General features: G+C 43.9%; 1 protein-coding gene across 3 annotated transcripts in view; it reads left to right on the top strand.

Moving 5' to 3' along the window:
* Positions 1-17692, top strand: part of LOC135518950 (rho GTPase-activating protein 6-like) — a 75048-nt gene that overhangs the window by 42803 nt on the left and 14553 nt on the right. For 2 of the 3 annotated variants that reach the window (XM_064943931.1, XM_064943932.1), the window contains exons 2-7: positions 10489-10648; positions 11646-11717; positions 14018-14265; positions 15812-16007; positions 16234-16289; positions 16705-16855. In XM_064943931.1, the coding sequence (XP_064800003.1) occupies positions 10489-10648; positions 11646-11717; positions 14018-14265; positions 15812-16007; positions 16234-16289; positions 16705-16855 (883 nt within the window). Of the gene's footprint in view, positions 1-8813; positions 8888-10488; positions 10649-11645; positions 11718-14017; positions 14266-15811; positions 16008-16233; positions 16290-16704; positions 16856-17692 lie in introns of those variants that run through there. The other variant, XM_064943933.1, reaches the window with a different exon arrangement.

Here is a 17692-nt window from a genome sequence, read left to right as displayed (position 1 = left end):
AACATTTCTGATTTTTGCAATGTTACCTAGATGGAAAAAAGCTGTCCTTGAAACAGTCTTGATATATTCGTCAAAAGAGAGATCAGGGTCCAGAGTAACGCCAAGGTCCTTCACAGTTTTGTTTGAGACGACTGTACAACCATCAGGATTAATTGTCAGATCCAACAGAAGATCTCATTGTTTCTTGGGAGCTAGAACAAGCATCTCTGTTTTGTCCGAGTTTAAAAGTAAAGCATTTGCCGCCATCCACTTCCTTATGTCTGAAACACAGGCTTCCGGGGAGGGCAATTTTGTGGTTTCACCATGTTTCATCGAAATGTACAGCTGTCTGTTGTCCGCATAGCAGAAAGGTGGCATCCAATGATGGTGCCACGTTGAAAGTTACTGACCTCTTTGTACTGACAATGTTTGTCTCTGGAGATTGCATGGCTATGTGCTCGATTTTATGCAACTGTCAGCAACGGGTGTGGCTAAAATAGCTGAATCCACTCATTTGAAGGGGTGTCCACATAATGTTGTATTTATAGTGTATATGCAATAGTATACAAATGTAAGCAAGGTTTGAAATTATTATGTTTTAGTCAAATATTATATCTGTTTGGGCTTCTTGCGGTCAGTTTTCTATCTACAAAATATTTGTAATTATGTTCCGGCTCCCTGACCATCCGCTCAAGAAACAAATTGTCCCGCGACTGAATCTATAATGAACAAAAATATAAATGCCACATGCAACAATTTAAAGGATTTTACTGATTTACAGTTCATATAAGGATATCAGTCAATTTAAATAAATTATTTAGGGCCTAATCTATGGATTTCACATGACTGGGTAGGGGTGCAGCCATGGGTGGGCCTGGGAGGGCATTGGGCCACCCACTGGGGAGCCAGGCCCAGCAAATCAGAATTAGTTTTTTCCTACAAAATGGCTTCATTACGGACATAAATACTCCTCAGTTTAATCAGCTGTCTGGGTGGCCGGTCTCAGACGATCCCGCAGGTGACGAAGCCGGATGTGTCAGTCCTGGGCTGGCGTGGCTAAACGTGGTCTGCGGTTGTGAGGCCGGTTGGCCGTACTGCCAATTCTCTAAAGCGATGTTGGAGGCGGCTTATGGTAGAGAAATTAACATTAATTTCTCTGGCAACAGCTCTGGTGGACATGCCTGCAGTCAGCGTGCCAATTGCACGCTCCCTCAAAACTTGAGACATCTGTTGCATTGTGTTGTGTAACAAAACTGCAAATTTAAGAGTGGCCTTGTCCCCAGCACAAAGTGTGCCTGTGTAAGGATCATGCTGTTTAATCAGCTTCTTAATATGCCACACCTGTCAGGTGGATGGATTATCTTGGCAAAGGAGAAATGCTCACTAACAGGGATGGAAACAAATGTGTGCCAAATTTGAGAGAAATAAGCTTTTTGTGCGTATGCAACATTTCTGGTATCTTTTATTTCAGCTGGTTTCGACCCAGAGTTATCAACAATGCCTTTGGCTGTAGGTACCCTAGCAGTTAACCGAAAGGTCGCTGGGTCGATCCCTGAGAAGATTTGGTGAAAAATCTGTCAATTTGCCCTTGAGCAAGGCACTTAACCCTTATTGCTGCTGTAAATCGCTCCGGATAAGAACGTCTGAAATGTAAAAACTAAACAAATACATGAACAAGACCCTGTTAGCCCATTGAGCTAAACGCCATATTTCTTATGAATCTTATTGGACCTCAGTGATACATGTAGAAACTGAAGGAGGAAAAGTATACTGCAATTTACATGGTCACTTTTTAGTAATGTTTTTTATTTAACCAGGCAAGTCAGTTAAGAACAAATTCTTATTTTCAATGACGGCCTAGGAACAGTGGGTTAACTGCCTGTTCAGGGGCAGAACGACAGATTTGTACCTTGTCAGCTCGGGGGTTTGAACTTGCAACCTTCCGGCTACTAGTCCAACGCTCTAACCACTAGGCTACCCTGCCACTTGAACATATGTGCATCTGACCTTGTGCTTCATGTAGTATGAAAGATAACGCATTATTGTGGAGTCTCCTTGGAGCTGAATAATATTTGCTTAAAAGCAGGAAGTACTATATGAGGTATGCTAAACTGTTTTACACCATTATTCCAACAACACTATATTAGTGAAAGCTCAATAATAGTAATCATTGAAGCCTGTTTTTGTTCACAATGTGTATAAAAAAATCCTATGGTATTGTTTTGAATATGCCAAGAATCTAGTTTCCTTTAGTAATCTTTGGTGCCACAGAAGCTGTCATTACTATGCCCTATCTATCATCTCCTCATCAGATTGGGAATAACAAATCGTGGGTGTGTTTCCCCTCGATCGAGATAAATGGTTGCTGTGTGTGCAGGTTGTGAACTTCCCAGACATCAGAAAGTCAATGAACAGTCAACCAACCCGAAAATAACCTCATTGAGGTGCAGTTATAAATATTGATCAGCATGCAGAATCCTGTTTAGTTCCTATTGGGAAGGTGGCAGTTTCTCTTCCACTTTGTTAGTTAATTATATTAGTGTTGGATTTGTAGAAGTTTTGGTATTGTTTTCGGGATTTGTTTCTAAAATGAGTCAAGCCGCGGTTTGAAGTCTTTGTGGAGAACAGGACTAGTTAAATGTTCCATTCAATGGCTTCCTGAACAGGGAGGAATATTCATCACCCAACATACCTATCTCAAGTGTGCTTAATGGCTGTATTCTGAGCTGTCAGTCTCACTATTTTGTGTTGACCTTGCTCATGTCTACTCATTGTATCTCACTGAGTGATGGCTAACACTTCCTCTTTTTTTAATTGCATTGGGAACGGACCACTGAAGGACATGCGCATTGTGGCAACTCTTTCATATAGGATGCTACAGTATTACAGATGCTACAGTATTACAGTACATGATGAATTTAAGTACTATTTCATGAAACTGAATGGAAAATCCATTCTATTTTATGTTATTAACTATCAGAACTGGTAGTAACAGGAATAAGTATCCCTACTCACACACGTGGCGGTTTATGGCTATGTGTTGCATACCATGTGGCTATATACTGTACAGTACTGTATGTCTGATTTGTTAATGTTCTTTCATCCTCTGAGGTGGGGTTTAGTGAGCAGGGCAGCACCTCTCACCTGTAATTGGACAGAAAACACCACTGAGTTGCGTAATGTTTTCACACATGGTGTTTAAGATGAGATTGAACTCAGGGTTAGCATGACTAACAACATTACACTTTAGTGACACATTCAATCTTTTCAAAACCAGGTTTCTCCTTTTAGTGTGAAAGAATGCAGAGTCAGAGTGACATGTTGATATGATGTCTTTCAAGCTGTTCAGGGAAAAGTAACTGATCCATTCCATAGAATGCTCTTTTTTCCCCACTGTGATAGGATTAGGTACCATCCTACTCACACATACAATCATAACCTTCGGATAAATTGTATTAGACATTAGAGTTGACCACTGAAGTGGAATTCTCTCCTATGCTTACTGATTTTATACGGATCATCATCCCTCTGCTTGCTCTCCTATCTCAACCACCGTATGCTGGTAGCTTTCATCCAAGGTGTTGGTGCCACACACACACACACAGTCAAAGTAAACATTTCATTACCAAGACTAGGGTTGCTAAGCCACCGCTAATTTACCAAAGTTACCGGAATCTTCAGTAATTGTGTTAATTAACAAAAATTATATGGCAAGCTGTCATAACTTTGGTAATTTATGCTTGAATAACTTTATTTTTTATTTTTTTATTTTTAAAAAATGTATTCATATACGGTATAGTATTCATTGTTTATAAATGTGTCCATATTGTCCATTAGGTTCTAGTAGATAGACCATATGGTTCAAGAGAAATGGCTTAATTAATGAAAAGCATCTAATCAACAATGTCATTATTTTCAATGACCTCTGCAACTTGTCCAACTATTGACTTTCTTCATAACTGCCACCAGTTTGACCCCAAGACATTGACAGCCATCGTATTGACATTGTAAAAAAAAAAAAAAAAATATATATATATATATATATATATATATATATATGATATTAAATGCGGAAACCCTCATATTAAACACAAATGGTATTCACTTAGTTGATGATTTATATTTAGGAGAATATTTTACAGCTTTTGTCATCTTATTTTATTTATCATCTTAGTTCATTATTTCATGTATCTTAAATGTGATAAGGCCCAACGGAGGGCCAGAGATAATCACAGACACCTGTCATAATCTGAAGTACAGCAGTCTTGGATACGGTTGCAAAGGGAGGGGATATTACTGGAAACTTTCTAAGTTTACCAGTAAACTAACAAAATGCTGGTATCTTTCAAGAATTTTATGTAATCTATCACACGACATCTAGTGAGCCTGTTAAATTTAGAAAGTTTCCAGTAAGTATACCCTCCCTTAATAACTTTATCCAAGACTGCTGTCACATTAAACAGTTCAACGAGAGATGCTTTATGAGTGGTGGGGTAATGTGAGAGGACGGTGGGACCATGCCCTTCTGGACTGTCTCTGAGTAGGACGGTGGTACCATGCCCTTCTAGACTGTCTCTGAGTAGGACGGTGGGACCATGCCCTTCTAGACTGTCTCTGAGTAGGACGGTGGGACCATGCCCTTCTAGACTGTCTCTGAGTAGGACGGTGGTACCATGCCCTTCTAGACTGTCTCCGAGTAGGACGGTGGGACCATGCCCTTCTGGACTGTCTCTGAGTAGGACGGTGGGACCATGCCCTTCTAGACTGTCTCTGATAGGACGGTGGGACCATGCCCTTCTGGACTGTCTCTGAGTAGGACGGTGGGACCATGCCCTTCTGGACTGTCTCTGAGTCGGTGGGACCATGCCCTTCTGGACTGTCTCTGAGTAGGACGGTGGGACCATGTCCTTCTGGACTGTCTCTGAGTAGGACGGTGGGACCATGCCCTTCTGGACTGTCTCTGAGTAGGACGGTGGGACCATGCCCTTCTGGACTGTCTCTGAGTAGGACGGTGGGACCATGCCCTTCTGGACTGTCTCTGAGTAGGACGGTGGGACCATGCCCTTCTAGACTGTCTCTGAGTAGGACGGTGGGACCATGCCCTTCTAGACTGTCTCTGAGTAGGACGGTGGTACCATGCCCTTCTAGACTGTCTCCGAGTAGGACGGTGGGACCATGCCCTTCTGGACTGTCTCTGAGTAGGACGGTGGGACCATGCCCTTCTAGACTGTCTCTGATCGGTGGGACCATGCCCTTCTGGACTGTCTCTGAGTAGGACGGTGGGACCATGCCCTTCTGGACTGTCTCTGAGTAGGACGGTGGGACCATGCCCTTCTGGACTGTCTCTGAGTAGGACGGTGGGACCATGCCCTTCTAGACTGTCTCTGAGTAGGACGGTGGGACCATGCCCTTCTAGACTGTCTCTGAGTAGGACGGTGGGACCATGCCCTTCTAGACTGTCTCTGAGTAGGACGGTGGTACCGTGCCCTTCTAGACTGTCTCTGAGTAGGACGGTGGGACCGTGCCCTTCTGGACTGTCTCTGAGTAGGACGGTGGGACCATGCCCTTCTGGACTGTCTCTGAGTAGGACGGTGGGACCATGCCCTTCTAGACTGTCTCTGAGTAGGACGGTGGTACCGTGCCCTTCTAGACTGTCTCTGAGTAGGACGGTGGGACCATGCCCTTCTGGACTGTCTCTGAGTAGGACGGTGGGACCATGCCCTTCTGGACTGTCTCTGAGTAGGACGGTGGGACCATGCCCTTCTGGACTGTCTCTGAGTAGGACGGTGGGACCATGCCCTTCTGGACTGTCTCTGAGTAGGACGGTGGGACCATGCCCTTCTGGACTGTCTCTGAGTAGGACGGTGAATCATGCCCTTCTAGACTGTCTCTGAGTAGGACGGTGAATCATGGCATGTACTGCAGAGGAGTTTGGTGGGAGGAGCTATAGGAGGAAAGGCTCATTGTAATGGCTGGAATGGAATAAATGGAGCGGAGTCAAAAATATGGTTTCCATATGTTTGATGTGTTTGATACCATTCCATTAATTCCATTCCAGCCATTACATCCTATAACTCCTCCCACAGCCTCGTCTGATGTAGTGAGATCTGATAGGAACATTGGAACAGATTGAGCAGATGAGAGCTGTCGTTAAAGCTGATATGAAATGGATATGGTGTAATATACAAATGAGTCTATCATAACACACACACATCTAGACGTTCCCTCTGTTTGATGGGTTCTCAGTTTGATGGGTTCTCAGTTTGATGTTTCCTCAGTTTGATGGGTTCTCAGTTTTATGGGTTCTCAGTTTGAAGGATTGTCAGTTTGATGGGTTTTCAGTTTGATGGGTTCTCAGGTTGATGTTCCCTCAATTTGATGGGTTCTCAGTTTGATGGGTTCTCGGTTTGATGGGTTCTCGGTTTGATGGATTCTCAGTTTGATGGGTTCTCAGTTCGATGGATTCTCAGTTTGATGGGTTCTCAGTTTAATGGGTTCTCAGTTTGATGGATTCTCAGTTTGATGGGTTTTCAGTTTGATGGGTTTTCAGTTTGATGGGTTTGATGGGTTCTATGTTGTCTATTTCTTTGTTTTTGGCCGAGTATGGTTCCCAATCAGAGGCAGCTGTCTATCGTTGTCTCTGATTGGGGATCATACTTAGGCAGCCCTTTTTTCACTTTCTGTTGTGGGATCTTGTTTTTGTTAGTTGCTGGTTTAGCGCTACTATACTTTACGTGTCGTTTATCTTTCTTGTTTTTTTGGTGTTCATTTAATAAATTCAAAATGTACTCCTACCACGCTGCACCTTGGTCTCATTCAGACGACAGCCGTAACAAATGGTTTCAAATACACCATGTGTTTGATGCCATTCCATTTACTCCGTTCCAGACATTATTTTGAGCCATCCTCCCCTCAGCAGCCTCCACTGCTTGCCATGTATACAGTACATAACCCACTTATCTTTTCATCTTAATCAGAGTGGGTTGTAAACAAATACCCTGTAATTGTGTGGACAGATGCTACAGCCTGTTATGTAAATATATGTAAAACTGCAAGGGGGACAGTAAACCCTTACGTGGTTGCTAAGTAACCTATCAGACTTATTACATCTTGGAAAGGGTTGTATTGACGTCTTTATTTGACTTTCTGACGGTATCCCAACCCGGACTGACACCTGCTCAAGCCTCAACCATTATTTATTATGTATTATTATTTTTATCATGCAAGTCAGTGAAGAACAAATTCTTATTATACAATGATGGCCTACCCCGGGCCAAACCCTCCCCTAAACCGCTGCGCCACTCGGAAGCCAATTAACTAGCAGGGCTTTGAGCTTTACCTCTGAGTTTGATTTGTAGAAATAATAGAAGAAGAAGAAGAATAGAATGTATCTTATTTTCCTTCCTCTCGACCACTTTCTCATATCAGAAAAACCGACGACAATCTTCACAATATATCACGTGTATCCACACAACGATGTAATGTTGTTGAACCAGATTGTTTGGGCAGACTTATCATCCCATTTACTCTGTGTTCAATCCCACATTGTGGAAACGTGTGATAACGTGCTGTGATGTATTACTGGGTGTTGATGCCTCCCAGCTGTGGATAATTAACACCAAACGTGTGTGTGTGTTTTTGGCCTTTATGGGTTGGCACGCAGAGAAGGGAGATTAAACACATTCTCTGGCTACAGCAGAGATCTTGGCTCCAGTGGACAGAACATGGAGAGAATCGCAACAGAGACAATCTTTTGTTTGTTGATTAGGGAAGGAAGTACTACACAGTATCAGTCACTTGTGTAGCCGATGGAGGGTTGGACTGGGGAAACTGACTCAATGATTCAACACCCTACCAGGGGAGGAACCCTCACAATGAGCTGAGGTAAACACTGTAATGTCAGGAGGCCATCAAGGCTGTGAAACATGATTGATACAGTAGAATGGATAGATCTCCCTTAGATCTCTGTTAGATCTCCCTTAGATGTCCGTTAGAGCTCCCTTAGATCTCCCTTAGATCTCTGTTAGATCTCTGTTAGATCTCCGTTAGATCTCTGTTAGATCTCTGTTAGATCTCCGTTAGATCTCCGTTAGATCTCCATTAGATCTCCCTTAGATCTCTGTTAGATCTCCCTTAGATCTCTGTTAGATCTCCCTTAGATCTCCCTTAGATCTCCATTAGATCTCCATTAGATATCCGTTACATCTCCCTTAGATCTCCGTTAGATCTCCGTTAGATCTCCCCTAGATGTCCGTTAGATCTCCCTTAGATCTCCGTTAGATCTCCGTTAGATCTCCCCTAGATCTCCCTTAGATGTCCGTTAGATCTCTGTTAGATCTCCGTTCGATATCCATTAGATCTCCCTTAGTTTTGTTAGAGCTCCCTTAGATGTCCGTTAGAGCTCCCTTAGATCTCCATTAGATCTCCCTTAGATCTCCCTTAAATCGGTTAGATCTCCCTTAGATCTCCCTTAGAACTTCGTTAGATCTCCCTTAGATCTCTGTTAGATCTCCCTTAGATCTCTGTTAGATCTCCCTTAGATCTCTGTTAGACCTCCCTTAGATCTCTGTTAGATCTCCCTTAAATCTCTGTTAGATCTCCCCTAGATCTCCCTTAGATCTCTGTTAGATCTCCCTTAAATCTCCGTTAGATCTCCCAAGTACGCCTCGTGTCTATGTTTGTTGGTTTCATCAAAAGAAAAAAAACAAGTTGTTCTATTCTATGCTGTTATATTTCTACTCTCCATCCCCAGAACCTCTGATTGCAGTTGAGGTGTTAGCCAATGCCTTAGAGGTGGAGCATGCCTGAGCAGAGCTGTTAGATGTACATGTATGTCCAATGCCATAGAGGTGGAGCATGCCTGAGCAGAGCTGTTAGATGTACATGTATGTCCATGGTTCAGTATCAGGTGCGTGATATTAACTCAGTTAAAGTAGTTAGACTTTGTGAAGTAAAGACATTTCTGTCCCAACAGGAGAGAGTAAGCTACTGTACAGTAGTGTAGGCAAAGCCTGATAATGAGCCCGCAAGTCGATTCGGAGCATGGCTCATGTGAGATCAAAGGAAGTCTAATCTGCTGGCTGGATTTATTAGAGAGATGCTCCGAGGTCAGGGTTTTCAGCAGTGAGTGAGGACTCCTGGTTTCCTAGTCTGGTAGATCACAACAGGGGTTCATCCTATTAACTAACTCAGCAGAGTCCTTTTCATCATAGATCATTAAGTGTTATTTTGTTAGTCTTGAATTTGCATTATAAAAGTAAATCAGTGTGTTTTCTCAAGCATGAAATGTTAGTCGTATTGTATGGAATGTTCTCCACGCATGGTGGTGGCTGGATGAGTATTGAACTCTCTCCATGTCATAGTTCTTGGATACTGACAGACGATAATGAATTTACACTCAACACCATCTCAACATCGGGCGGCAGTGTAGCCTAGTGGTTTGAGCGTTGGACTAGTAACCGGAAGGTTGAGAGTTCAAACCCCCGAGCTGACAAGGTACAAATCTGTCGTTCTGCCCCTGAACAGGCAGTTAACCCACTGTTCCCAGGCCGTCATTGAAAATAAGAAGTTGTTCTTAACTGACTTGCCTGGTAAAATAAAAAATAAAAACATTAGAGAGAGTTGGCCTACAGTATGTCAGCAGCACTTACCTCTCCAACCAGAGCTGGGAGAGGCTGTAATGAGGCTTGAAACACAGGGCTCAATGTCTGACATTCCTAAGCATGGATGGTGCTCTGGCAAGCTCTCTCACAGTGGGAGTTTCAGCCCATCCAGCTGTGTTATTCACCAAGTTCTCCAGTCAGAGAGGAAATTACAACAACTAGGCTTTTATTGATGGCCTTTTGAAACCATGGACTGTGACCTCATTATAGACCAGGGGAGATGACGGGAGAGAGACATATTTGGTAATGGCTGAGTAAATGGGTTTCACTTAACAGAACAGGCTCTTTATACTGTTAGGCCTACACACTTCTCATTTAGGAGGTCGGGAGATAATGTGTTTTAAATTCTAGTTTTGCTCTTGTGTCTCGCTTGTAAAGGTTTGTTCAGTTTGCGGAAAGTACATGAGTCTGTTTCCTTTTAGAGTGGTTGGCATGACCCAGTTTTTACATTCTCTTCCCTTAGTGGGCAAAATAACCATCTGTCGTCAGGGAGATCCGTCGTCAGGGAGATTATTCACATGAACTCTGGTTCATACTTACTTACAGAGTTGAAAGATATAAGAATTTGTATGTTCCTTAAATAATTTGTTGTACAATAGAAACCAAAATAGATCTGAACACATATTAGGCTAAAACCAACTGGGAATTAATCATAGGAATTGTCAAATGATTGATGTGCTCCAGTTTCTCAACTGTCAGGTCAGGCAGAAATATCTGTTGCTTTACAAATGCATGACCAGTCAGGTACCTCCACAGTAACAGTACTGATAGATGTATCTGATGTGTTTATGTGTGTGTATCCCTTGTTTCCTCTCTGACGTGTGTGTGTCCTGTCTCCTCACCACAGGGTGCCTTCACGTGGAACAGCATGTCAGGGCGGAGCGTTCGTCTGCAGCCTGTGCCCCTCCAGAGCCTCTCAGAGCTGGAGAGAGTCCGTCTGCAAGAAGTGGCCTTCAGCAGGCTGCTCCAGGAATACAACCTGGGCTGCCAGATCACCATCCCCAAAGGTACTCTACTATTCAGGCTTGGAGGCCATCTAACATCCACTATCTCCTGATCTCTCCATTCAACGAGCAAAGCTACTTGGAAAACATTTTTGTCACAACAAGTCTGAATGTTACACAACAGATACTGACGCCAAAACTGAATGTAATAAATCATTTCTAGTTTATTCTGTGTATTTTACATAGGATGTCCTGTGTATTTAGCGTTTGCATGGATAGCAATTTGTAAAACCCTGTTTTAACTGTGTATTTAATGACTTTTTGTATAGAATATAGTAAATTAAAGGTATGGAGCTGTAGGAGTTATTTATTTCAACTGTCTTGTCGTGGTGTGAGGTTGTCTATCTTCACCTCATGGTCTGTTTCTGGTCAGCCAGGCTCTGTCTTGGATTACATTCCCTTGTGTGCTCCTGCCTTAACTATTTTAGGCTAACATGGGACAGGCACCATATAGACATGCACTGCCATCAACAGTCACTCGCAATAACTACAGCATTCAAACTTTAGAAAACACTAGCATGAAAAGTAAACAGTCAACTGTAGGAAAAACACATGAAATGTAATCTGAAATAGTAGCAGACATTAGAACCACCCTTTCTACATATGGGTTGAGTTAGAAAAGACAAGACACAGTATATCCGGCCATGTTTTTGTGTGGATTGTCACATGTGACTTTAACAGTGCTATTGAAAACTAGGATTAGGATTCATATTCCACATTTTAAATATTACATGATTTATGCTTGGGTTGTCTGTTTACGGATATTTTGAGTGATTGTGATGAAAACATTTGTGTATGGTAATGCAATCTTGATTGATGAAATTACGTGTTTCAAGTATGGTAGAATGCAGTAGAATGTGGTAGAATGCAGTAGAATGCAGTAGAATGTGGTAGAATGCAGTAGAATGTGGTAGAATGCAGTAGAATGTGGTAGAATGCAGTAGAATGTGGTAGAATGCAGTAGAATGTTATGAAGTGTTTTTTCTTTTTTTTTTCTTAGATGGTCAAAAGCGTAAGAAGTCCCTCAGGAGGAAGTTGGATTCACTGGCCAAAGAGATGAGTAAAGACAAAGGTAGTTCCATTAATTAGTCACATGAGTTAGCTATGTTTATTTTATGTAATAATATGTCTCAAGTAGGGCTGCACAAAATGGGGAAAAACATTTCATTGCGATTTTCTTTTGTTAACCAAATACTGCTTTTGCAATTTGACTTGCGATATAGATCAAAACACTTTGGTGACCTGTTGGAATCATAGAAATACAATGATGGAGAGCACCATCGTTCTCGTTTGGAACAATGTGTTGACTGCATTTGACCTAACAAAACAGCATGCAAACGTATATTGGATCTAACAGCAGAGGAAACGTACTGCTTGAGTGACAGGGGGCAGGGCTTGGTGTGTGTGGGAAGCAGCCGCTAGAGGAGAGAGACAACAAACGAGTAAACTATACAAACAGACATTACACACTGCGGAGTGGCGTTTCAAAATATTGCCTGTGATATGGATATTACACATGTCAATGGTGCAGCCCGAGACTCAAAATACCCTCAGAACACAGGAGGTTGGTGGCACCTTAATTGGGGAGGACGGGCTCATGGTAATGGTGGGAGCGGGTTTGCATGTGTTTGATGCCATTCCATTTGCGCCTATCCAGCCATTATTATGAGCCCTTCTCCTCTCAGCAGGCTCCACTGCCTCGGAAAGTGTATATAAAAGGTGAGATATTTCACTTCGCCATACCATACAATGACAATATTGGGGGATTCTCAAATTCTCTCCATCACTACAGCATATTTGAGAAAAGTGTCTTGCATGTAGTCAGTGATAATATTGATGTTGATCTTTCAGTGTAGATAAACATGACTCTTTTTTAGTTGGAGGCTGTGGGACAGACACTGAGTCCTCTAGACCTTTGTTCATGTCCAGCTGGGTTCCGTTATCTCACACACTGGCCGGGCCATCCGTTGACTCTTTGATCCGTTTCACTGGAGCTATGTGGAGCTCACTAGACCAAGCATTCTCAGCTGTTTCAACCCACCGAGCTCTGAGAGGAAAATATACAGTAGGAGCCTCCTCCTGAAAGAGCCGGGGCTGCTTCAACAACTGCACCACGGGAGGTTGGGTGGCACCTTAAATGGGGAGGACGGGCTCAATCAGTGGAATGGTATCAAATACATCAAACACATGGTTTCCAGGTGTTTGATGCCATTCCATTCGCTCCGTTCCAGACATTATTATGAGCCGTCCTCCCCTCAGCAGCCTCCACTGAACAGCACTGCCAACTGCTGCCCAGCCGTCTGCTACAATGTTCACAGGAATGTGAGTTCTCTCTGTCGCCTGGGCGGTCAAGGAAAGAACAAAAACAATCTTGAGAAGTGGCTTGGTCATTCCAGCCTAACCTCGGTCATCTCGGTCATCCCATCCTAACCTCGGTCATCCCATCCTAACCTCGGTCATCCCATCCTAACCTCGGTCATCCCAGCCTAACCTCGGTCATCCCATCCCCTAACCTCGGCCTAACCTCAGTCATCCCAGCCCATCAGCCTAACCTCGGCCATCCCTAAGCCATCCCAGCCTAACCTCGGTCATCCCAGCCTAACCCTCGGTCATCATCCCAGTCATCCCAGCCTAACGGTCATCCCGGTCATCCCAGCCTAACCTCGGTCATCCCAGCCTAACCTCGGTCATCCCACCTAACCTGTCATCCCAGCCTAACCCAGTCATCCCACCTAACCTCGGTCATCCCATCCTAACCTCGGTCATCCCCCTAAGTCATCCCCTAACCTCGGTCATCATCCCAGCCTAACCTCGGTCATCCCAGCCTAACCTCTCGGTCATCCCAGCCTAACCTCGGTCATCCCAGCCTAACCTCGTCATCCCAGCCTAACCTCATCCCAGCCTAACCTCGGTCATCCCATCTCGGTCATCCCCTAACCTCGGTCATCCCAGCCTAACCTCGGGCATGGACAACCTCGGTCATAGCCTAACCTCATTCATCCCCCCGCTCTCATTTTAATTTTCATCTCTCTGTGTTTAAAGAGACACATCCCAAAGTATGCCATCCCGTCCCCTGACTGGGGATAGTGTATACATGGTACAGATACTGTTTAGGCTAAACACTGAATTTCCCAGAGGACCTTTAGATATGTTTTTATATAGATAAGAGTTTTCAATTAGAGGGCCTATGGGAAATGTAATTATTATTATTTTAACCCGGTCATCGGTTTATAGCCATCCAGGCTTCACTGCACAGTTACAGTACGTTACTTCATACTTCGAAGCAAGTCTTGGGATTTACCATTGAATTTAATTGAATCCGGAATGTATCAATATTAACTCCGGGTCCTCCCCTTTCCCCTCGCATCATAGAGGCAACGCCCCAGGCCTTCGGCATACTTCTGTCGCAGGTGATCTCTAACGATCGCACCCACAAGCAGCGTCAGGAGCACCGTGACCCCAGTGACCTGGTGTCCTCCCTGCTACACCTCACCTCACGGAAGAGCACCAAAGACAAGGAGCTGTCCAGCAGCAACTCGTCTCTCAGCTCCACCTCTGAGACGGCCACTGAGTCACCGTCACCCAGCACACCCGAAGCAGCAACACACACCCGCAGAAGGGTAGGTTTTTACCTGTGGGGGTTGTTCTAACAAACCTATGGTATGAGTCTGAATGTATTCTGTTATATCCAAAGCAACTTGTTCATATAATTGTATTTTTATTTTACCTTTATTTTACTAGGCAAGTCAGTGACAAAGCGAAAACAGTATTTTAAGAAATGTATTTACATAATTATTCAGACTCTTTGATACCAAACTCGAAATTGAGCTCAGGTGCATCCTGCTTCCATTGATCATCCTTGAGATGTTTCTACAATTTGATTGGAGTCCACCTGTGGTAAATTCAACTGATTGGACATGATTTTGAAAGGCACCTGTCTATTTTTTTGACCTTTATTTTACTAGGCAAGTCAGTTAAGAACAAATTCTTATTTTCAATGACGGCCTAGGAACAGTGGGTTAACTGCCTGTTCAGGGGCAGAACGACAGATTTGTACCTTGTCAGCTCGGGGATTCAAACTTGCAACCTTTTGATTACTAGTCCAACGCTCTAACCACTAGGCTATCCCTGCTGCAGTTAAGGTCCCACAGTTGACAGTGCATGTCAGAGCAAAAACCAAGCCATGAGGTCGAAGGAATTGTCCGTAGACCTACAAGACAGGATTGTGTCGAGGCACAGATCAGGGGAAGGGTACCAAGATATTTCTGCAGCATTGAAGGTCCCCAAGAACACAGTGGCCTCCATCATTCTTCTATGGAAGAAATTTGGAACCACCAAGACTCTTCCTTGAGCTGGCCGCCTGGCTAAACTGAGCAATCGGGGGAGAAGGGCCTTGGTCAGGGAGGTGACCAAGACCCGATGGTCACTCTGACAGAGCTCCAGAGTTCCTCTGTGGAGATGGGAGAACCTTCCAGAAGGACAACCATCTTTGCAGCACTCCACCAATCAGGCCTTGATGAAAACCTGCTCCAAAGCTCTCAGGACCTCAGACTGGGGTGAAGGTTCACCTTCCAACAGGACAATGACCCTAAGCACACAGCCAAGACAACGCAGGAGTGGCTTCGGGACAAGTCTATGAATGTCCTTGAGTGGCCCGGCCTGAGCCCGGACTTAAACCCCGATCGAACATCCCTGGAGAGACCTGAAAATAGCTGTGTCCCCATCCAACCAGACAGAGCTTGAGAGGATCTGCAGAGAAGAATGGGATTAACTCCCCAAATACAGGTGTTCCAAGCTTGTAGCGTCATCCCCAAGAAGACTCGAGGCTGTAATCGCTGCCAAAGGTGCTTCAACAAAGTACTGAGTAAAAGGTCTGAATATTTATGTAAATGTAATATTTAAGTTTTTTATTTTTATATATTTGCAAAAATTTCCAAAAACCTGTTTTTGCTTTGTCATTATGTGTTATTGTTTATAGATTGAATACATTTTAGAATAAGGCTGTAACGTATCAAAATGTGGAGAAAGTGACGGGGTCTGAACACTTTCCGAGTACACTGTATATAATCCATCATTCCATGCCATGCGCTCGTCACCATATGCTATCCATCACCTCTCCATATGGCTGCACTGTACTGTACTCACTCAACTATGTGTATCTGGCAGGGAGGAGTGTCTGTGGATTGCATCACTGACCTGGATGACAATCAGTCTCGCCTGCTGGAAGCCCTGCAGCTGTCCCTACCAGCCGAGACACCCAGCAACAGGAAGAAGCAGAGGGACAAGAAGCTTAGCCTCAACCCCATCTATAGACAGGTTCCCAGGGTGGTGGAGATGTGCTGCCTGCATCTGGAGAAATATGGTACACACAAAGGAATTGCTGTCATTCTTCAGAAAGTGCTTCGCATATTGGGCCCGATTCACAGTTGTCGTGAGCGCATACAACACAGACTTTCATGTAAATCGTTCACTGAAGTCAATGGAGGATATGACTTGCAGAGGATTGTTAAACGCAACTGGAGTTTATGTACACATTTTCCCTGTTGGTGTCACATCAAATTTGCCCTTTATTTCTCCATGTAATTTAGGTCTACAGACAGTTGGTATCTTCCGTGTAGGGAGCTCAAAGAAGAGAGTGCGGCAGGTGAGGTTTCTCTGGAAAATGCAGATGAACACATCGATGAGGTGCTCATCAAAACACACTGTGAAATTCCTGTGTGTTTCTAGTGTTAAACTGTGGAGGGTGGGTTGTTGTCTCCAGTCCAGTGTGATTCTAGTGTTAAACTGTGGAGGGTGGGATGTTGTCTCCAGTCCAGTATGTTTCTAGTGTTAAACTGTGGAGGGTGGGATGTTGTCTCCAGTCCAGTGTGTTTCTAGTGTTAAACTGTGGAGGGTGGGATGTTGTCTCCATTCCAGTATGTTTCTAGTGTTAAACTGTGGAATGTAGGCTGCTGTCTCAAGTATGTTTCTAGTGTTAAAATGTGGAGGGAGGGCTGTTGTCTCCAGTATGTCTCTAGTGTTAAACTGTGGGATGTGGGATGTTGGTATGCTGTTTCCAGCTCAGAGAGCAGTGTGACCTGGGAATGGAGGTCCAGCTGGATGAGGCAAACAGTGTCCATGATGTGGCCGCGCTGCTTAAGGAGTTCCTGAGGGATATGCCTGAACCTCTGCTGACCAGAGAGCTCTACACCGCATTCCTTAACACCATATGTGAGGAACATAGACACACAGGCTTGGCCACACACACGCACACACACACACACACACACACACACACACCACAGACATATACACACAAACACACACACACACACACACACACAGACTTGGCCACACACACACACAGACACACACACACACACTGGCCTGGCCACACACTGACATACACACACACACACCCTGGCCACACACAGACGTACAAACACACACACACACACACACACACACACACACACACACACAGACAGACACAAACACATTACTAAACCCATACTTTACGCTCACATCTAAACTACCATCACATCTACCATGAACAGCCCACATTTACCCCATACCCCACATTCATGTACACTTCATGCACAATATAACTCAATTGCTTCACCCCAATCTAACCACAACACTACTCATAGCCTTAATCAACCCAATGTGTGAAGGGTTTAGTTACGCCTACAGTGCCATGCAAAAGTATTCATCCCCCTTGGCGATTTTTCTATTTAGTTGCATTACAACCTGGGATTTTTATTTGGATTTCATGTAATGTACATTCACAAAATAGTCCAAATAGGTGAAGTGAAATGAAAAAAAATAACTTATTAAAAAAATAAAACATTAAAAATGGAAAAGTGGCATATGTTTTCACCCCCTTTGCTATGAAGCCCCTAAATAAGATCTGGTGCAACCAATTACCTTCAGAAGTCACATAATTAGTTAAATAAGGTCCACCTGTGTGCAATCTAAGTGTCACATGATCTCAGTATATATAAACCTGTTCTGAAAGGCCTCAGAGTCTGCAACACCACTAAGCAAGGGGCACCACCAAGCAAGCGG

This window comes from Oncorhynchus masou, chromosome 29, assembly GCF_036934945.1.
Source record: "Oncorhynchus masou masou isolate Uvic2021 chromosome 29, UVic_Omas_1.1, whole genome shotgun sequence".
Classification (NCBI taxonomy): Eukaryota; Metazoa; Chordata; class Actinopteri; order Salmoniformes; family Salmonidae; genus Oncorhynchus; species Oncorhynchus masou.
The sequence above is the reverse complement of the archived record's forward strand: the minus strand, read 5'-3'. Positions and strand labels throughout refer to the sequence as shown.